The 17893-nt window shown below is 47.2% G+C and overlaps 1 protein-coding gene across 1 annotated transcript in view; it reads left to right on the top strand.

The window, feature by feature from the left end:
- The window catches only part of FAM83A (family with sequence similarity 83, member A), an 18989-nt gene extending 2256 nt beyond the window's left edge, over window positions 1-16733 (top strand). Inside the window, exons 2-4 of the mRNA XM_006879313.1 lie at window positions 3626-3793; window positions 5656-5780; window positions 16199-16733. Of these exons, the coding sequence (XP_006879375.1) occupies window positions 3626-3793; window positions 5656-5780; window positions 16199-16733 (828 nt within the window). The remainder of the gene's footprint in view (window positions 1-3625; window positions 3794-5655; window positions 5781-16198) is intronic.
- The last annotated feature ends 1160 nt before the right edge of the window (window positions 16734-17893 follow it).

Below are 17893 nucleotides of genomic sequence, written 5' to 3'. Positions count from 1 at the left end.
ATGTGTGTGTAACTGTGGTAACTGTGCTCTGTGTGTGTGTGTGTGTGTGTGTGTGTGTGTGTACTGGGCTAACTTTGCTGTGTGTGTGTGAACTGTGCCAGCTGTGTGTGTGTGTGTGTGTGAACTGTGTCCTTCATGTGTGTGTGAACTGTGGTAACTCTGTGTGTGTGTGAATTGTGTCCTCTATGTGTGTATGAACTGTGGTAACTGTGCTCTGTGTGTGTGAATGTGTACTGGGCTAACTTTGTGTGTGTGTGAACTGTGGTAACTGTGTGTATGTGTGTGTGTGTGAACTGTGTCCTCTATGTGTGTATGAATTGTGGTAACTGTGCTCTGTATGTGTGTGTACTGGGCTAACTTTGCTGTGTGTGTGAACTGTAGTAACTGTGTGTGAACTCTGCTCTGTGTGTGTGTGTGTGTGTGTGTGTGTGTGTGTGTACTGTGAAAGCTCTCTCTCTGTGTCTGTGTGTGTATCTGCCTGCTCTCTCCAGGGGTGGGGGATGGATGGTATTAGGGAGATTCTCAGCACTGCTCCCCTCCCATTGGGAGGGGGAGGGTGACAGGGGAAAGAAGCCAGGCTGGGACTGTGAAATACAGTCCCCCAGGCCTAGCCCTCCCATCCCAGCAAAGCTTGCCACCCCCCATGACTGAGGTTGCAGTGAGGCCTTTGTCTCTCCCATCCCAACCCCTATCCTGTCAAGCTTCTCAACCCCACGGCTGAGACTGTATGAGGCCTTCGTCTGCCCCGTGCTACAATTAAGTAGTGGAAACATCTATAAATCAGAAGTTTTTCCCTAAAAGTAAAGCTTTCCAGGTCCCTTGCAGATGGGAAACCTGGTGCTGGGTGGTGACACCCTCCTTTGCATGTCCCCTTTATAGAAGACCTCACTGCTTCCTTGTGTCCCTGCCCCCAAGAACTGTACCCATTTTGTTGTCATCCACACCCCTGCAGACAGAGTCCCCCATGCACACTCCTGCATGCACGCACCAACATGGACACACCCAGCGTAGGTGCGTGCGCGCGCGCACGCACACACACACACACACCCATATACACCTGTGCATAAGGCCTCGGGCCTGGCTGCTCCTACAGAGATGCCAGGTGGACTAGACCCCATCCTCAGGCTAGGAACGTTGACTGTGTCCCCAACCAACCCCTTCACCACGCAGAAGTGGCGAGAGGTGAGAGAGAAGAGACCAGGGCCAAGCCCTCTCTCATCTAAGTCTCTGCCTGTGAGTGGATTAGCATCTCCAGACTTTAGCAACCAAGTGCATTAACCATTTGCACAACCCAGGGATCTCAAGAGGGAGAGAAAATGAACAAATGACTCAAACCAGTTCATTTCCAAATCCTGGCAGCCCCTTGCGTCCTGGGCAGAGGAGAGCAACACTCTACAGAGTGCTTGATGACAGACCTTTCAGACTTCAGAAGACTGCAACGGAAAGGTTGATAGTTCGAGTTTACCCAGAGGCACCTCAGAAGTAAGGTGGGTTGGTCTGCTTCCAAAAAGCTCAGGCACTGAAAACCTCACGGAGCACAGCCCTGCCCTGACACACTTGATCGACTCCACACGTTTTATTCAGCAGCTCTCAGGCAGCGCAGCCGGGCTGGAGACTGAAATTAGCAGACAGGGGCGTGGAAATGATCCAGCTCTGAGACAGTCCCAACACAAAGCCAACAAGATACACCTAGACCTTTATGTGAACCTTTCTTTCCCATACCCTCTCCCTTCGCTGTTCAATAGACCACCTGCACAGCAACCCTGTCTTGGGGAAACCAGGCGTGAGTTGGGGCAGGGGCAGAAAGATTTACTGACTAGTCGGCGGGGGTGGGTGGGTGTGGGTGTGGCATCATCTGGCTCTTTGTCCAGTGTTGGGAGGAGGAGGTATTTACCTTTCAGGAAACAGAATCTCCACTGGGTTTGATGTCATAAGCTACAACGTGTGAGAAAACTCAATTGCACTATAGCAAGGCCTTAGTTCTAACAGACCTTCCATCCGTCAGTCTAAACCACGTCCTCTAAAATCACATCCACCCAGAAGCTCAAAACAACACTTTATTTGGAAATAAGGCCTCTGCAGATGTAATGAGTCAAGATGCTGGAATAGGTTTTGTAGTTATTTGTTTCAAGTTGGTTCCACCCGTGGTGACCGCATGACCAACAGGGCACAGCACTGCCCGGTCCTGCCGAGTCCTCGAGCCTGTCGCTGCAGCTGCCACATCAAGCCATTTTGTTGAGGATCTTCCTATTTTTTTCACTGGAAAGTAGAACGGATCCTAATCCGTTATGACTGGTGTCCTTGTAAGAAGACAGGAGAAGTACTGAGAGAGAAATAGAGCAGGTCACCTACAGGTCACAGAGGTTGGTCAGGTACACCTGCAAGCAAGGGCGGAGGGCCGGTCCTGCCTGCCCAGCATCTGTTCTCCCTTTCACTGTCAACATCATCTGGTCTTACGTGAAGGATTCTCCAGCCCTCCACCTTTGGTCTGCTCTGAGTGGGCGTCTGTCGTCCCTGGGTGGCTGTGTGGCCTAGACCAGGCCAGTGAGAGTCCTGACACACTGACCCAGGGGTGGTCACATGTCTGAGTGATTCTAATGAGAGTCAGCCATGGGAGTTTTGCTGGGACTTTTAAGAAAATAAGGCATTCTATCAGGTTATTTAGTGGTTGGAGCTAATAGCTGGCCGCCATATTGTGTCCTTTGGGGACAACCGCTAAGAGGTTTCTTCTTCTCCCGCTGAACCGGCGTGAATGCTTGTTCTCTCTTCTCCTCGCTCTAGTGTGTCTCCTCGTTCTCCCTCCTCTGTTCTCACTCATAGGTGTCACTCAGTCATTAGTTGCGGCCAAGCTGATTCATAAAGACTTTGTGTGGAAAAGCAAAAACCGTGCCCCATCCTCACCCTGTTCCTATTTCAGCTCATCCTTGCAGCTACTGTGTGTAAATGGTCTCATTGATCCTGGAGCCTTCACCAAGCATGATGATCTTTTCTAGCTGTTTCTATCTATCTATCTATCTATCTATCTATCTATCTATCTATCTATCATCTATCTATCTATCTATCTATCATCTATCTATCTATGTGTACACCATCAAATCAGATCTGACTGGTATAGGAGGAGATTGCCCTTCCTTCTCCAGAGGAGATTCTAATGGATTTGAACCAAGTGCCTTCGGGATTGCAGCATAGCTTCTTGCCACTAGGCCACCAGAAGGCCCTGGTTTCTTTTTTTTTAACTGAGATTTTAATGAAAGTTTATAGAGAACTTAGATTTCCATTCATTCCTTGTTGCACATTTTCCTCCCTGCTCCCCTTGCCCCCAGTTCACTTTTCTCTTTTAAAAAAATCTTGCATTGTTGTACATTTCTTAGTTGTAGATCTCAAAGGCTGTGTGCTGAGGCCTGAGTGGTGGGGTCAGGACAGAACCAGGTCTCCACACAGCCCTTCTTTTCTCTTCCATCAGCCCTGCCAGGCAGACCCTTACCACTGCCTCCTCCCCGTCCCCTTCTATCCCAACGGCAATGGGGACAGCCCTCCCCACCCCCACGTGCAGGCTCACTGGCTCTCAGGAAGCTTTGGTGAAGCCAGTGAGCACCTTGTCACCAGTCCCCGTGCCCCGATCCAGGTGCTGGCCATCCTGATGGACGTGTTCACGGATGCCGAGATCTTCTGTGATGTTCTGGAAGCGGCCAACAAGCGCGGGGTGTTCGTCTGTGTGCTCCTCGACCAGGGAGGCGTGAAGCTCTTCCAGGAGATGTGTGACAAGGTGCAGATCTCCGACAGTCACCTCAAGGTAAAGGTGAAACCTTCTGTTGATAAGTTGGCTCCAGCCCGTGGGGACCCTGAAGGACAGAGGAGCGCTGCCCTAGAGGTGTTCCAAGGCTGGGCATCGTAAGTAGAAGCCAGCTGCCTTCTACGGAGTGACTGAGGGGTCCTCACTGCCGAACTTCTGGTTGGCAGCCAAGTGCTTTACCTGCAGATCCACCCAGGTGCCTTACCTCAAGGGGGCTGTTGTTGTTCGGTGTTACTGAGTTGACCATGACCCTGTAAACAACAGATCTGACCCTTGCCTGGTCCTGAATCTGCCTCACCGTCCCTGATATGCTAGAACCCGTTGTTACAGTCGCTGTGTCAACCCGTCTTGTTGACCGTCTCGCTCCCTTTCTCTGACCACCTGCTCTAGGCGGTCAGGACAGAAGAGGCGATGCTGTGGTAACAAGCACCCTTTCCCTCCAGGACTTGGAACTACCAAGGTTTACCTCTTGCTCAAGGTCCTCTGTGGATCAAATGGCCTCTTTCATCCGATAGCAACATCACGAAGCAACACCAGAATCAAAAGCTCACCACTGTTGAGTTAATCCGGCTTCATAGCTCCTCCCCATTGTATTTTCAAAGCTGTCATTATTTTTTTTAAAAAAAATGTTTCTTTTGTATTGGTTTACATGCAAAATTCATATACATTGTGTTTCATTCTGAACATTATGTTTCATGTGTTCCTTCATTCACATTGTATTTCATATGACCATTTCTATACATTGTGTTTTATAAAATTAATCACTATGACCTCTATTGCTCTATCTTTTCAGGTCCTCATTGAATATTTCCTAATTCTTCACCTCCTCCCTCCACCCACCAAGTTCTGAGATCTCATGATTTGCCCCCCCTTCCCACACTGTTTCCCAGTACTCGATTTCTTTCTTCCCTCTTTAGACTTTTATACACATCTTACTAGTTATTCTTCTATTTTTATAACAATGGTCTTATGCCGTATTTGTCCTAACGAGACTGAGTTAGATCACTCAGCAGAATAGTCTCTAGACCTTCCCATGTTATATAGTATTTCATGAAATCATTGCTCCTGAGTGCTACATAGTATTCCATTGTGTGAATGTACCCTAATTTCTCAATCTATTGGTTTGTTGACGGACATTTGAGCTATTTCTATTTTCTTGCTATTGTGAATAATGCTGCTATGAATATCAGTGTAAAAATTTCCATTTGTGTCTAAGTTCTATTTTCCTTGGGGTATATTCCTAGTAGTAGGAATAGCTGGGTCATATGGGATTTCTGAGTTCAGGCTTTTTAGGAAACTCCAGGCTGCCTTCCAGAGTGGTTGTATCATTTTGTAATCCTACCAACAGCGTATGAGAGTTCTAATCTCACCACACCCTCTCCAACATTTATTGCTCAAAGCTGTGGATCTCTGAAAAATAATGATGGGAAACTGCCCATATTTCTCCCTTAGAGCTACTGGTGGATTCAAACCACCAAAGATGTGCAGCATTTTGGTAAACAGGGCAGCACTCTGTGGACTGCGCCACCAGGCGTCTCTACACCAAAGGCTTGTCCCAAGTAACTGTCAGATTTCTATGGAGCACAGAGGCCTTGGTGGGCAGCACCATCCTGTCAGGTCCTCAGCCATCTGTGGGCTACTTTGTTTGAATTCTGATCATTCTCCCTTCCTTTTTGTTTTGCTACCCAAATAATGCCAGCAATGACAATGAAAACCTAGAATTCAACCAAGGTCGATATAAGCATGTCCCATAATTTTTCGACTCCTGTTTACATTTTGGGTAACATCCTTCCAGACTATCTCCTACACATATATCCTCTAATAGCTAATTAGTGAGTGATGGCTTGACTTCTGGTCCACAGAACATTTCCATTCGGAGCGTGGAGGGAGAGGTGTACTGTGCCAAGTCAGGCCGCAAGTTCGCGGGCCAAATCCGGGAGAAGTTCATCATCTCGGACTGGAGATACGTCCTCTCTGGATCATACAGGTGAGTGCTGGGTTCACGTCCTCTCACAGATGCCCAGGGCCCCAGGCTTGAGCAAGGGGCAGATCAGGTACCAGCCACCCACATTCAGCCTCCAGACCTTCTCTGCCCAGAGCAGAAGGGTCACCGCACAAATAATTCTAGAGGTAGGGTCAATCTGGAGAGGGGAAGTCAGAGACCTTCCTGGATACTTCCAGGTGGAGATGCACTTCCAAATGCTTCCGTTTCCCTTGGAAATGACAATAGGACAGAATCCTAGTTCCTTGCTCAGATCTTGTAAGTGGAATTGTACAGCCACAATTTGTTTTGTTTGTGAATGTGTGTTGTGTGTATGCTCCACTTTATTATTGAATTTTAATCCTTTTAACATGACACCTTAATTGAGATCACATATCATAAGATTAATCTACTTAACATATCAGTTCAATGGTTTTTCCAAGATTCATGAAGTTGGGCACCCATGATTCACAATTAATTCTAGAACGTTTTCATTATCCCTAAAAAGAAACTCTGAGAGTGGTGGGCCGGTGGCAGTATTTGTGACTTCCATGAGAGAGCCAGGTTCGATTCCTGACCTACGTACCTTGTAATGTTGCTGTGATGCTGAACAGATTTCAGTAGCACTTCTAGACCAAGACATGAGCAAGAAAAATCTGGCAATTTAGTTCTGAACATCAGCCAATGAGAGCACTAAGGGTCAGAATTGAAACAGATTATGAGAAGGAATCAGTTGTTTCAGTTCTGAATGAGGCCACCATGAGTTGAAGCCAGTTTGATGGTGACGTAGCATGTTCTGTGTTGTGTTGCTAACTAAAAGTCATCAGTTCGAATCCATTGGCCATTGCATAGGAGAAAGATAGTCTCCTTCCCAAAATAAGCCTATTGGAAGGTCACAGAATCTACTCCACAAGCAGTGGGCTAACAACGGTGGGCACCAGGCATGTTCTAGGATTGAGCTCCCCCTCCTGGGAAATAAACAATAGTCAGGAAGAAGAGCGTGGGATGGGGAGAAATCGATGAATAGACTTAAACATCATCAAACTTAAAATTATCTGAACTGCCACAGACCAAAATGTGGATGCTTAAGAAACCAAAATCTCGTCTTTAAAAGATTCTTCGCCTGCCCAGAACCTACTACTCTCCTGTTAGCTCCTTGGATGAAGGCGTAAACCTTGACTCTGCCACTTAGACAGGCCCTGAGGGCCGATGAAGATGGAAGACAAATCTCTGTCACCTCTCACAGAACGAACGTTGAGGAAGGAATCTCATGGATTTCAGAGAAAGCAGCCCACCTGTAAGCCCTGGATAGGTTCAACTCAGGCCAAAACTCATTCCAAAGATCTTAACCTTTTCAAAGCCAAATTAGTTAATTTGCAAAAGAGCAGTGAGTTTTGCAGGAGAGACTGGCAATGATTACTATTACGAGGCTTGTCACAATTAATGCCAGTCTGTTGCATAAAACAGTTTCATTTCACTTTCCACTTAACCAAAAACTTAATGTTGCTGAGCCAGAACTGAATCACAGTGGACCATCCAGCATTTTTCTGTAAAATCACAAGGGAGGAGATGGCCTATCTTTCTCCCTTGGAATAGCTGGTGGATTCGAACTACCGCCCTTTCATTTAGTAGGCTGATACTTTACACACTACTCTGTCAGGATTTAACCTTCTTAGCAATGCTTTGAGGGAGACAATAGTCTTCCAATCTATCAATTCAGGAACTGAGGTTAGCTAATTGGTTAAGGACCGTCTGCTTCCTTGTGACAAACTAAAATGCAAATCCAGATTTGGGAGAGGCTTTGTTCAGAGTGAAAAACTACTAAAAATAGAGAGGGAATACTATGTAGGGAGGAGGGAACGTAGCAATTGGGAGACCCTTCTGGCCTAAGAGCAACAAGGGGTAGAATAATAGGTTTTCCTTTTACAGAGAGGATAGTCAACGGGCTGGGCAGACCAGGTGTGGGAAATGAGACGGAAAGGTGACACATCAGAGAGTAAGCGTTTTATGCTGAGGTCAGCCTCTTCCTGTAAGGGAGGGCCGTGCAGGTGTTAGGACTTTGGCTCAAGCAGAGGGTAAACCAAGGTTCAGGGACCTGGAGGCAGGAGAGCAGGTTAAACAAAGCTTGGTTCACAACCACGTTGTTTCTAATAAATCAGTGGGGACAAGAAGTTCACTAATCATTTATGGGGCAAATAATGGGAATTTAGAAGGCAGTGAAGCCCTGAAGGCATACTTCTAAACTGTGAGGCCACTAACCAAAAGGTCAGCAGTTTGCATCTACCAGCTGCTCTGTGGGAGAAAGATGGGCAGCTCCTATAAAGATCTACAGCTTTGGAAAAACATCAAGTATTTAGTCTGATGGTGTGGTGGTTAAAGTTCTTGGTTGCTAATCCGAAGGTCAGCAGTTCAAACCCTCCAACTACTCTATAGGAAAAAAAAAGATAGAACAGCCTGTTCCTAAAAAGATTTAGAACCTTGGAAACAGGAAGTTCTGTTCTCTCTCATATGTGTCACTAGGAGTTGAGATTGACTCGGTGACAGTTGGTTTGGTTTTTTGATTTTGAGGTTTAGCTTTGTCCTACATAAACAAGGAAGTAATGTGAGTTGTAGCCAAGTCATGTAAGAATGGTTGTTATTGGCAGTAAGCTGTTTCCTGGAGCACAAAGGTGTATAGGGATTTTGTTAACCCTGGCTTCCCAGTTCCCAGACTTCAGGTAACACTGTTATTGTCACTTGGCTGTGGTCGCCAGCCCCTCAGTGTCTTGCTGGGACCAGCCGGACCACCTTGTCATCTGTGAGATGATGAGTCAGCAGGAGTTGGGTGACAGTGGATGTGAAGACACTCAGAGAGAGCCCTGTGGCTAGAATCAGCTCATCGTGCACTGAGGTAGGCAATCTGGAGACCGTGTGACAAGGCATACATTTATATACATGAGTAAGTCACAGAGTAAAAAATGCATTTCTCTAAGAATGGGCAAAATAAGTCTGACAAAGACCAGGAAGGGAACCCGCTCTACCAGTGAGGAAGCCTTGTCGCATAGCTGCAGCCATCAAGATGCTATGGCACTGGAGAAGGAGAGGGAAGTTGACAGATGGAACACATGACAGGGCATGTTGAAGCGGTGGGGAGAAAAGGTGCAGGAGGATAACATAGAAAGTTAGATTGCTATCTCACACATAGGCAAAACATAAACCCCACGAGAGTGCTGTTGCTGGCTGCTATCTTGGTGCTGCTGAAGTAGAAATAACATGAGCAGATGGATTTAACAAGCAAAAATGTGTTTTCTCACGGTTTAGAAAGCTAGAAGTACAAATGCCAGCTCTCAGGAAGGCTTTCTATCTGTCGGTTCAAAAGGAGGATCTTTGTCTCTTGTCAACAGCATCTGTGGACCTAGTACCCCTTGAATCAGTCTTTTTCTAAGTCTGGGAGATTCTCAGCACAGGGACCCCTGAGTCAAAAAGACAAACTCAATTCTAGCTCTTCTTTTTTAATAGTTCTAAGGTCCCTCCTTCTCTGTTCTCTTCTATCTCCTTTCTTTTTTTTTTTATTTTATTATTTGTGTTTGTGCATGTACCGTCAAATCAGATCTGACTGGTACAGGAGGAGATTGTCCCTCCTTCCCCGGCAGAGCATCTGGTGGATTCAAACCATGCACCTCTGGGATTTCAGTGCAGCTTCTTGCCACTAGGCCACCAGAGCTCCCCTTCTATCTCCTTTCTTATAAGATGAAACATGGCACAGGCCACCCTCCTGGGAAACACCCCTCACATCAGATCTGAATTGGAGTGTTCCATCCCATCCGTATCCCTTCACAAATGATTGATTACCACAACATGGGAGGTGATTACATTACATAACTGCCAGGTCCTATCAGTACATAACCGTCATGTCATCAAGAATCCTGACCAAGTTGACATATATGTTGGTGAGAGACATAGTTTAGTCATGACAGTTGCCATTAATTCTGACCCATGTCAACCCCCTGTGTGCAGAGTAGAACTGATGCATGGGGCTTTCAAAGCTGTGACCTATCAAAAGCAGATCACCCACCTGTGACATAAGTCACTTCTGGGTATATTTGAACATCCAGTCTTTTGGCTAGGAGTCCAGCGCTTAACCATTTGTACTGACGGAAACTATGTAAATGTCAAAACCAGATTTTACAACTCTTAGTAGAGAATGCACATGAATGCCAATGAACTACACACATAAAAAAGTATTGAACTGCCAAATATTTTGTTCTATATATTTTCACGCCAATTTTAAAAAGAACATATAGGCGAACATCTTGTAAGCAGTAGATGAGGAAAGGTTTATTAAACAAAAAGCAAACATAGAGCGACTATCAATGACTGCTAAATCTGACTAGATTGAAATGAAGAACTAGGGCTCCTGGAAACACATCTTAAAGTAAGTGAAAAAGCAGGTTACAAACTGGGAGCTGGTGACAGGAATGTTTACCCTTGGCAAAGATTAGCTTCAAGAAACTTGAAGAACTCCTATGAGCCACAGGAAAAAGGACAACGGGCACAAATGGGCCTTTCCAGCAAAGGAAACACCTGTGATCGAAAAAGCACACCGAGAGATCTCCGTCGTCACTCGGGAGCAGAGGAAGTCAATGCGAGCTAGGTTGAGTGACCATCTTACACTTTTGTAGCCAGAAATTTTTTAAAAATTAAAAGACTGGAAATATCCAATGTTGGATTTAGAATATAGACACCAAAAGAAGCCTGGTGGAAGAGGGAGTTAAGTGTTGGGCTGAAAGGTGAGTGGGTCAAGTCCACCAGCTGCTCTGCCGGACAAAGATGAAGCAACGTGTTCCCATCAGGGCAGTTTCACTCTGTCCTCTAGGGCCCCTTGGCGTTAGAATCAGCTTGGTGACCTTGAATTTGGGTTTTGGTTTTTATGCATTACTGATGGACTTGTACTTAAAACTTGAACTCAGTTTGGATTTTTTTCTAAAGCCAACTATTTATGTAGTTTATAGTCTAGACATTCTACACCTTAACAAAGTAAAATGGCAGCAGTTATAGGTAAGATGATTATAGCATCAGTGTTACAACAGTAAAACTGTGTAAACAATGTAAATGCTCATTCTTGGGTGAATGGGTGAATAACTGTGATCCAGCCATTCAATGGAATATTATATAATAGCAAGAAATAAAGTCCAGCAAGCACCAGAATGGATAATTACTGAGCGGAAACCAACCCGTAACTGACCCTCCAGTGGGTTTTAAGAGGCAGTCAATTGCAAGGGAGGAGATTATCCATCTTTCTCTCACAGAGCAGCTAGTGGATTTGAAATGTGTACCTTTGGGTTAGTAGGACAATTCCTTAACACTAAGCCACCATGATAGAATACAATTATCTCATAAGGTTTCCTAGGTTATAACGTCTAAGGGAGCAGATGACCAGGCCTATTCGCCTGTTGAGTGGTGATAGATTGCATTTTGAGTTAGCAACTAAATACTTAGCCAGTAAACCACCAGTATTCCTTAGATAAAACTTAAGTAACAAAAAACCAAAACAAAACAAAAACCACTTTAAGTAAAACCTCATTGCTGTCGAGTTGGGACCAATTTAAAGCTAACTGTCCAGCAGCTTTTCAGAGGCTGTAAATAGCACAGGAGGAGATTGCCCATCTTTCTCCTGCAGAGCAGTTGGTGGATTTGAACTGCTCACTTTTGGGCTGGCAGTGTGACTCCCTATCCGCTAGGCTATCTAAGTGTTCTAAAAAACAATTAGCATTTAGTGAAAAATATTTTTTAAAACACTGAAAGATTACGTTGTTATGTGCTGTTGAGTTGCTTGCGACTCATAGCAACCCTGCGTACAACTCTGAACCCTGCTCTGTCCTGAGCCAACCTTATTATCTCTGACACACCTACCCTCATTACCCCAGTCACTGAATCAATCCATCTTGTTGAGGGTCTTCCTCTCCTGCGCTGTCCCTCTACCCTCCCAAGCATGATGTCCCTCTCCAAGGACTGATCCCTCTTTGCCACATACATGTTTTTAAAAAGATGATATGAGTTTTTGCTTTCAAGTATACATATGATTTTTTTTTTCTATTATGGTAAAAGAAGAACAGGTCTGTTTGAGCCCAGGATTCAGGATGAGGCATTTCTTCAAGTTAAGGAAGACAGAGGGAGCACACAATTAGATGTAGGGGACTGTCAAGATGTTGATTTTATTTAAGGTGGTGAATTCATAGATAATTATTATTATTATTGTGTTGTGTGTGGTTGAGTCAATTCTACCTTAGAATGATTCCAAAGGACAAAATGGAATTTCCTATAAATCTTCCGAGGGTGTAAATCTACACAGCAGCAGGTTGCCAGGTTGTTGTCCTACAGAGAGGTCTGATGGGTGTGAAGGTGCTCATTACATTGTCCAAAACATCAGTAACATCACGTGCAAGTAAAATCTTGCTGAAGATGATACAAAAATAGCTAGAGGAACTCATCGACAGAAAACTACCAGAAATTCACACTGGACTCAGAAGAGAACCTGGAACAAGGAGTACCTGCTGATGTCACATGCATTTTGACTGAAAGTAGAGAATCCTAGAAAGATGTTTATGCAAAAGCATGCAACTGTGTGTATTGTAATAAATTACAGGTAAAATTGAGAAGAATAGAAACTCAAGAACACTTAATTGTTCTTAATTGGAAATGAGGAACCTCTTTGTTAATCAAGAATCAACAGCAAAAGCATACTATATGGGTTAAAGTCAAGAATGGTGTGTGTCAGGACTGTATGTATCCTTTCACCGTACTTACTCAATCTGTATGCTGAGCAAATCATCTGAGAAGCTGGACTAAAAGAAAAATAATGTGCCATCAGGATTGAAGGGAGACTTACAGACATCCTGTGCTATGCAGATGGAACCACCTTGCTTGCTTGCTGAGAGTACAAAGACTTGAAGCTCTTCTGAAGAAGTTCAAAGACTGCAGCCTGAAGTATGAATTATATGTGAATAAAAAGAAAACAAAAACCCTCAACACTGGAACAATAAGCAACATCATGATAGATGGGGGGAAAGGCTTAAATTGTCAAGAATTTCATTTTACTTGGATCTACAATCCAAGGAGAGACAGGTCTTTGGAGAGGGACATCATGCTTGGGAGTGTGGAGGGACAGCGCAGGAGGGGAAGACCCTCTATGAGGTGGATTGATTCAGTGACTGGGGTAATCGGGATGGGTGTGTCAGAGGCAATGAGATTGGCACAGGATAGAGCGGGGTTTAGGGCTGTTGTATATAGGGTCGCTATGAGTCGCAAATGACTCGACAGCACATAACAACAAACAACAATCAACATGGAAAAGCAACAGTCAAGGAATGAAGAGATGTCTTGCATTGGTTAAGTCTGCTGTCAGGGACCTCTTTAAGTGCTACAGTGCAAAGATGTCGCTCTAAAGACTAAGTTGTGCCTGCCCCTAGCCATGCTATTTTCAGTTGCTTCCTATACATGTGAAAGGTGGATAATGAAAACAGAAAACTGACAAAGAACTGATGCCTTTGGATTGTGGTATTAGAGAAAAATATTAAAGATACCATGGACTGAAAAAAACCAAACCCAAACAAACACAAAACCAAAACTATCTTAGTGAGGTACACAACTAGAGGGCTCCTTATAAATGAGGTTGGGGAGACCTCACACATACTGTGAGCATGCCACCAGGAGCACCTATCCTTAGTAGAGGACATCATGGCTGGAAAAGCCAAGAGTCCATGAAGTGACTAGGACTCAAGGAGACCGACTGACCCAGTGTCTGCAACAAGCGCAGGAGGGGCTGTGAGGGTGGCACAGGATCTGGCAGGGTTTCGACTCAGTCAGTTAAGGGGTGCTGGAAGAAGAGGGTGACAGAGGCACAGGGTATGCGGGCACACGTAGGTCCCTGGGGTATATGGAGTTTCATGAGAATGTACAGGTGTCTGGGACTTGAAAAGTTGCCAGAAATCCTTTGGATTGTTTCTGTTGTTTCCCAAGAAGCATCTGTTTCTTGTCCTGGTTTGCTTATTCCATACGACACTGGGCAACTTGTCCCTGCATCTGCCTCCTTCCCTGTCACCTAGATGACTCAGCATCAGTGTCTCACCTCCCTGGGGTGTGTTGGTAGCTCCAGGGCCCAGGTGAGGTTTCAAAAAAGACTCATAGTTCCCAGGATTACTCACAGTCCTGGTGGAGGGGGGCTCATCCGGCCTGCCAGCAGGGAACCAGGTGGGAGGGTAGGCTTTCCGGGGGCAGGACAACTGGGCTGGGGCGGGGGATGGGGGGCCCAATCATGGGTGTCATCTGCTCAGCTCACACACTGTCCCCACGTGGAACACCCCTGCTCCTCATGGCTTCCACCTCTGAGCTCATCTTTGTAGGTGACATATGATTCCTTTTGTGAGTCTTATCTATGCTCTCATCCAGGATTTCCATGGAATCTGGGGGAATTAGAAGACTTAGATACAAAAGAATTTGTTACAAATGGGCCATAAAAGGTGCTACTTAACTTGGTAGAGCCTGTAGATGGAGGTTCCACGATGTGCAATGGTGGTTCAGTGGCAGAATTCTTGGCTTCTGTGTGAGAGACTCAGGTTCAATTCCAGCTAGTGCACGTCATGCAGAGAGGCCTCATCCACAGCCACGCCCATCAGTCAGTGGGAACACTGCAATGCTGGATGAGCTTGAGCCGAGTGTCCAGACTAAGATGAACCAAGAAGGGTCCAGTGACTGACCCCTGAACACCAACCAGTGAAAATGCGATGGTTCCTATGGCCAGACCTCCAGTTGGTCCGCAGGCCTGGAGCAGGACCAACAGCGTTTGTTGTGTTGTTGCCTGGTTCACCAGGAGTCAGGCCAGGCAGCAGTTACTACAGGGGAGGGCAAGGCCCTGCTTGAGTGTGTTCAGGTGATGTCTCTGGAAAATCACCTGTGAGACATCACGTCCAATTCTCACGGGCTCTGTCTGCGCACACTTCTGAGATACTGCCGGTTTGGTTCTGGACCATTGTGAACAGAGCAAATACCATAATAAAGCAAGTCACACAAATATTTTGGTTTCCCAATGCAGTGGTTAGGGCCGCTCTAGTGGTCTAGTGGTAAGAAGTTTCACTGCAATCCCAAAAGCACCTGGTTCAATCCCACCAGCTACTCCAAAGGAAAGATGGACGATCTCCTCCTGTGCGATTTACTGTCTCCAACACACGCTGGAGGGTCAGCTATGTAGCCCCCACTCGACAGCACGCACCTCCACCTCCAATGTGATGGGTACATGTAGTAGTTGTGTTTATACTATGTCACAGCCCATTAGGGGTGCAGTAACTTTGAGAAGAAGTGTTAGATACAGTGTGGATCACCAAAACATGGCAGAGGCACTCCACGTGCTTGTGCTGTTGGGGAAAACGCTGATGTCCAAGGGCAGCTTCATGGCCCCAAAGGAGACAGGTGTGTCTTCCCTCTTCTGTTTCCCTGGGTGGGGGTGCTGGGCCCTCCCCCCACACTCCACCCCTTCCTAGTCCAAGGGGCAAACTTTCTTCCAAGATTGCATGAGACTCATGAAAATACAGTGCCTGCCTTCCAAAGTAGCTCTGGTGGCCTAGTGGCAAGAACCTGATCTGCAATCACAAAGGCATGCAGTTCAAGGCCACCAGCTGCTCCATAGGAAAAAAAAATAATGGGTGATCTCTTCCTGAGCCATTCACTGCCTCTGAAAACCCTGAAGGGTCAGCTATAGGTCAGTTCTGACTCTACAGTACACACCACACACACACGCATCCCCTTCCAAGGAGTCTGGTGCTGCAGTAGAGAATTCAGCAGCTAACGAAGAGGTCAGCAGTTCAAACCCACTCTCTTCTGTGAACATTTACAGCCTTGGTTGGCAATGCCACGGGCAGTTCTACTCTGTCGGCAAGATCACCTGAGTCAAGATCAACTTGGCGCCAGTGGGCTTGGCTTGGGGTTTGGTTTCTTCCAAGGATCTCTCTCAGTCATTCTCACAGCTCTTCTCCTGACCCCTGTCTGGTTAGAGAAGCTGGTGCCGCACGTTTCAGGGTGGAAAAGCAAAGGCTGCCCCACTGACCTCTCCAGGGACAGCACGTGCACAAACACTGCCCCCGCTTAGTCCTCAGTGAGAGTCCCAGCCGGACCATAGTGAGAGCACTGGCTGCAGCCAAAGGCCTTGTCATTCATCTGCAAACTTTTTCTGAGACTTAGTTTTATCATCTGTAAAAGGGGATAACACCTCCCTCCCAAGGTTTCCCCCTGGATGACTGGGGCTGGCACAAAGGAGTTGTAGGCCTGTGCCAGGGCCCTGCCCCATGCCCTAAGGGACCCTTCTCTCGTACACACTCCCCCATCATAAGCTCCCACCTCCTTCCTCCAGCCTGGCCTCACTCCTGCATCCCTCATTCTCTTTCCTCCTCCAGCTTCACCTGGCTCTGCGGACACGTCCACCGGAACATCCTATCCAAGTTCACGGGCCAGGCGGTGGAGCTGTTTGATGAGGAGTTTCGCCACCTCTACGCCTCCTCCAAGCCCGTGATGGGCCTGAGGTCCCCCAGGCTGGCCATGCCCCTGCAGCCCCCAGGGGGTCCCAGCCCACCACAAGGCCCACTGAGTGACAGCAGCAGCTCGGCCAGTGACCACACCTCCTCCAACCCCTTCAGCACCCCGTCAACGGGCAGCACCCCTCAGAACCAGAGTCAGTCTGCATCCTCGGGGCCCAGCAGTCCTCTGGCCCCAAACCCTGCTGCGTCTCCCAGGTTCCAGCCCTTTCACCATGTCCCATGGGGGCCCCTGCCTGCACAGACACCCTTCTTGAGGCCTCTTGACAGCCCGACTATGCTCTACAGCAACCTTAATGCCTACAGGCCCACGCGACTGCAGCTGGAACAGCTGGGCCTGGTGCCCAGGCTGACCCCCACCTGGAGGCCCTTTCTGCAGGCCTCTCCCCATTTCTGAGGTCTTCCTTCAACTGCCTCCCAGGACCCGAGGACTTCGCCTTCAAGGCTAGCCCTGAACCACTTCTGTTTGAACTGACGTGTACAGACAAAACTGTGGCCCGTGTTTGAGTGTCCCCAAGCCTGAGAGCCTTCACTTCCCAATCCCATCAGTCCCTGGGTTCCTATCTCCAGTCTAGCCAACTCAACAGATTTCAATTCCAGAAGATTCTAGGGGGTGGGAGGGAGGTAGAGGGGAAAGAACAATAAGAGCCCTCTTTCCTTTCAAAAAAGAGTTCCCAAGTATGTTAATATTCCTGCCTCTCCATGTATGTGTAATATTGGGATGGGCAGATGCACATAAATGCTACAAATGGGTAAACTGAGGTCTCTGGTGTGATGGTCTCAGGGTGGGCTGTGGAGCCCTCACCAGCTCTGTCTTTCATCCTTTATCCCCTGATCCTGGGGTCGTGCAAAGCCTAGCAGGAGAAAGGGGGACAGGGCAGGAATTCCGTCAGAGAAATGCAGCATGCACCAAGGACATACAGTGTAGGGGAGCAGCTCTGCCAACTTGAGAGAGATCCCCCCAAAAAAGGTGACCTTCCACCTGATACCTTATGAGACACTTTAACTGGGGGTAGGGGAGTGTTCTAGGACATTCCACCCAGAAGGAAGCATGTGCGAGGGCCCCATGTTTGTGTTCACCCTCCATGCCTGGCACCCACCACAACTCTCCTCAGCAAAGCCTCCTCCACTGCCCCTCAGGGGCTTTGCCTTCACCGAGCAAGGCAGGGCAGGGAGAGCCCCTGCTGGGGTCTGAGACTCCAGGCGGCCTCCACACTGGACTCTGGAAGGTGCTTGTTCCCATGCTCCGGGCAGAGACAGCCCGACCTCTACTTCTGCAGTCCTCACTCCTTCAAGTTGTGTGCCTTAGTTTCTTAGTGCTGCTGTAACAACAAGGTCACAAGCGAGTGGCAAAATGTCTCCTCTCATGGTTTGCAAGGGGGAGGGCATCAGCACGAGAGGGTCCTTCCTTATTGGTAACTACAGGCACTGCTCTGTGCCCCTTCATATTCTTTGACTTATAAATGGCCCCTCAGGTGGTCTGTCTCTCCGCCTCCCCCCCCCTCCACTTCTGATCAGACAGAACAAAAGGAAACTCCTCCTCCTGACCCGGGCCTG

This window comes from Elephantulus edwardii, unplaced genomic scaffold (genome assembly GCF_000299155.1).
Source record: "Elephantulus edwardii isolate Elephantulus edwardi_28Jun2011 unplaced genomic scaffold, EleEdw1.0 scaffold00003, whole genome shotgun sequence".
Classification (NCBI taxonomy): Eukaryota; Metazoa; Chordata; class Mammalia; order Macroscelidea; family Macroscelididae; genus Elephantulus; species Elephantulus edwardii.
Note: the sequence above shows the minus strand (reverse complement) of the source record. Positions and strands in the feature narration are given on the sequence as shown.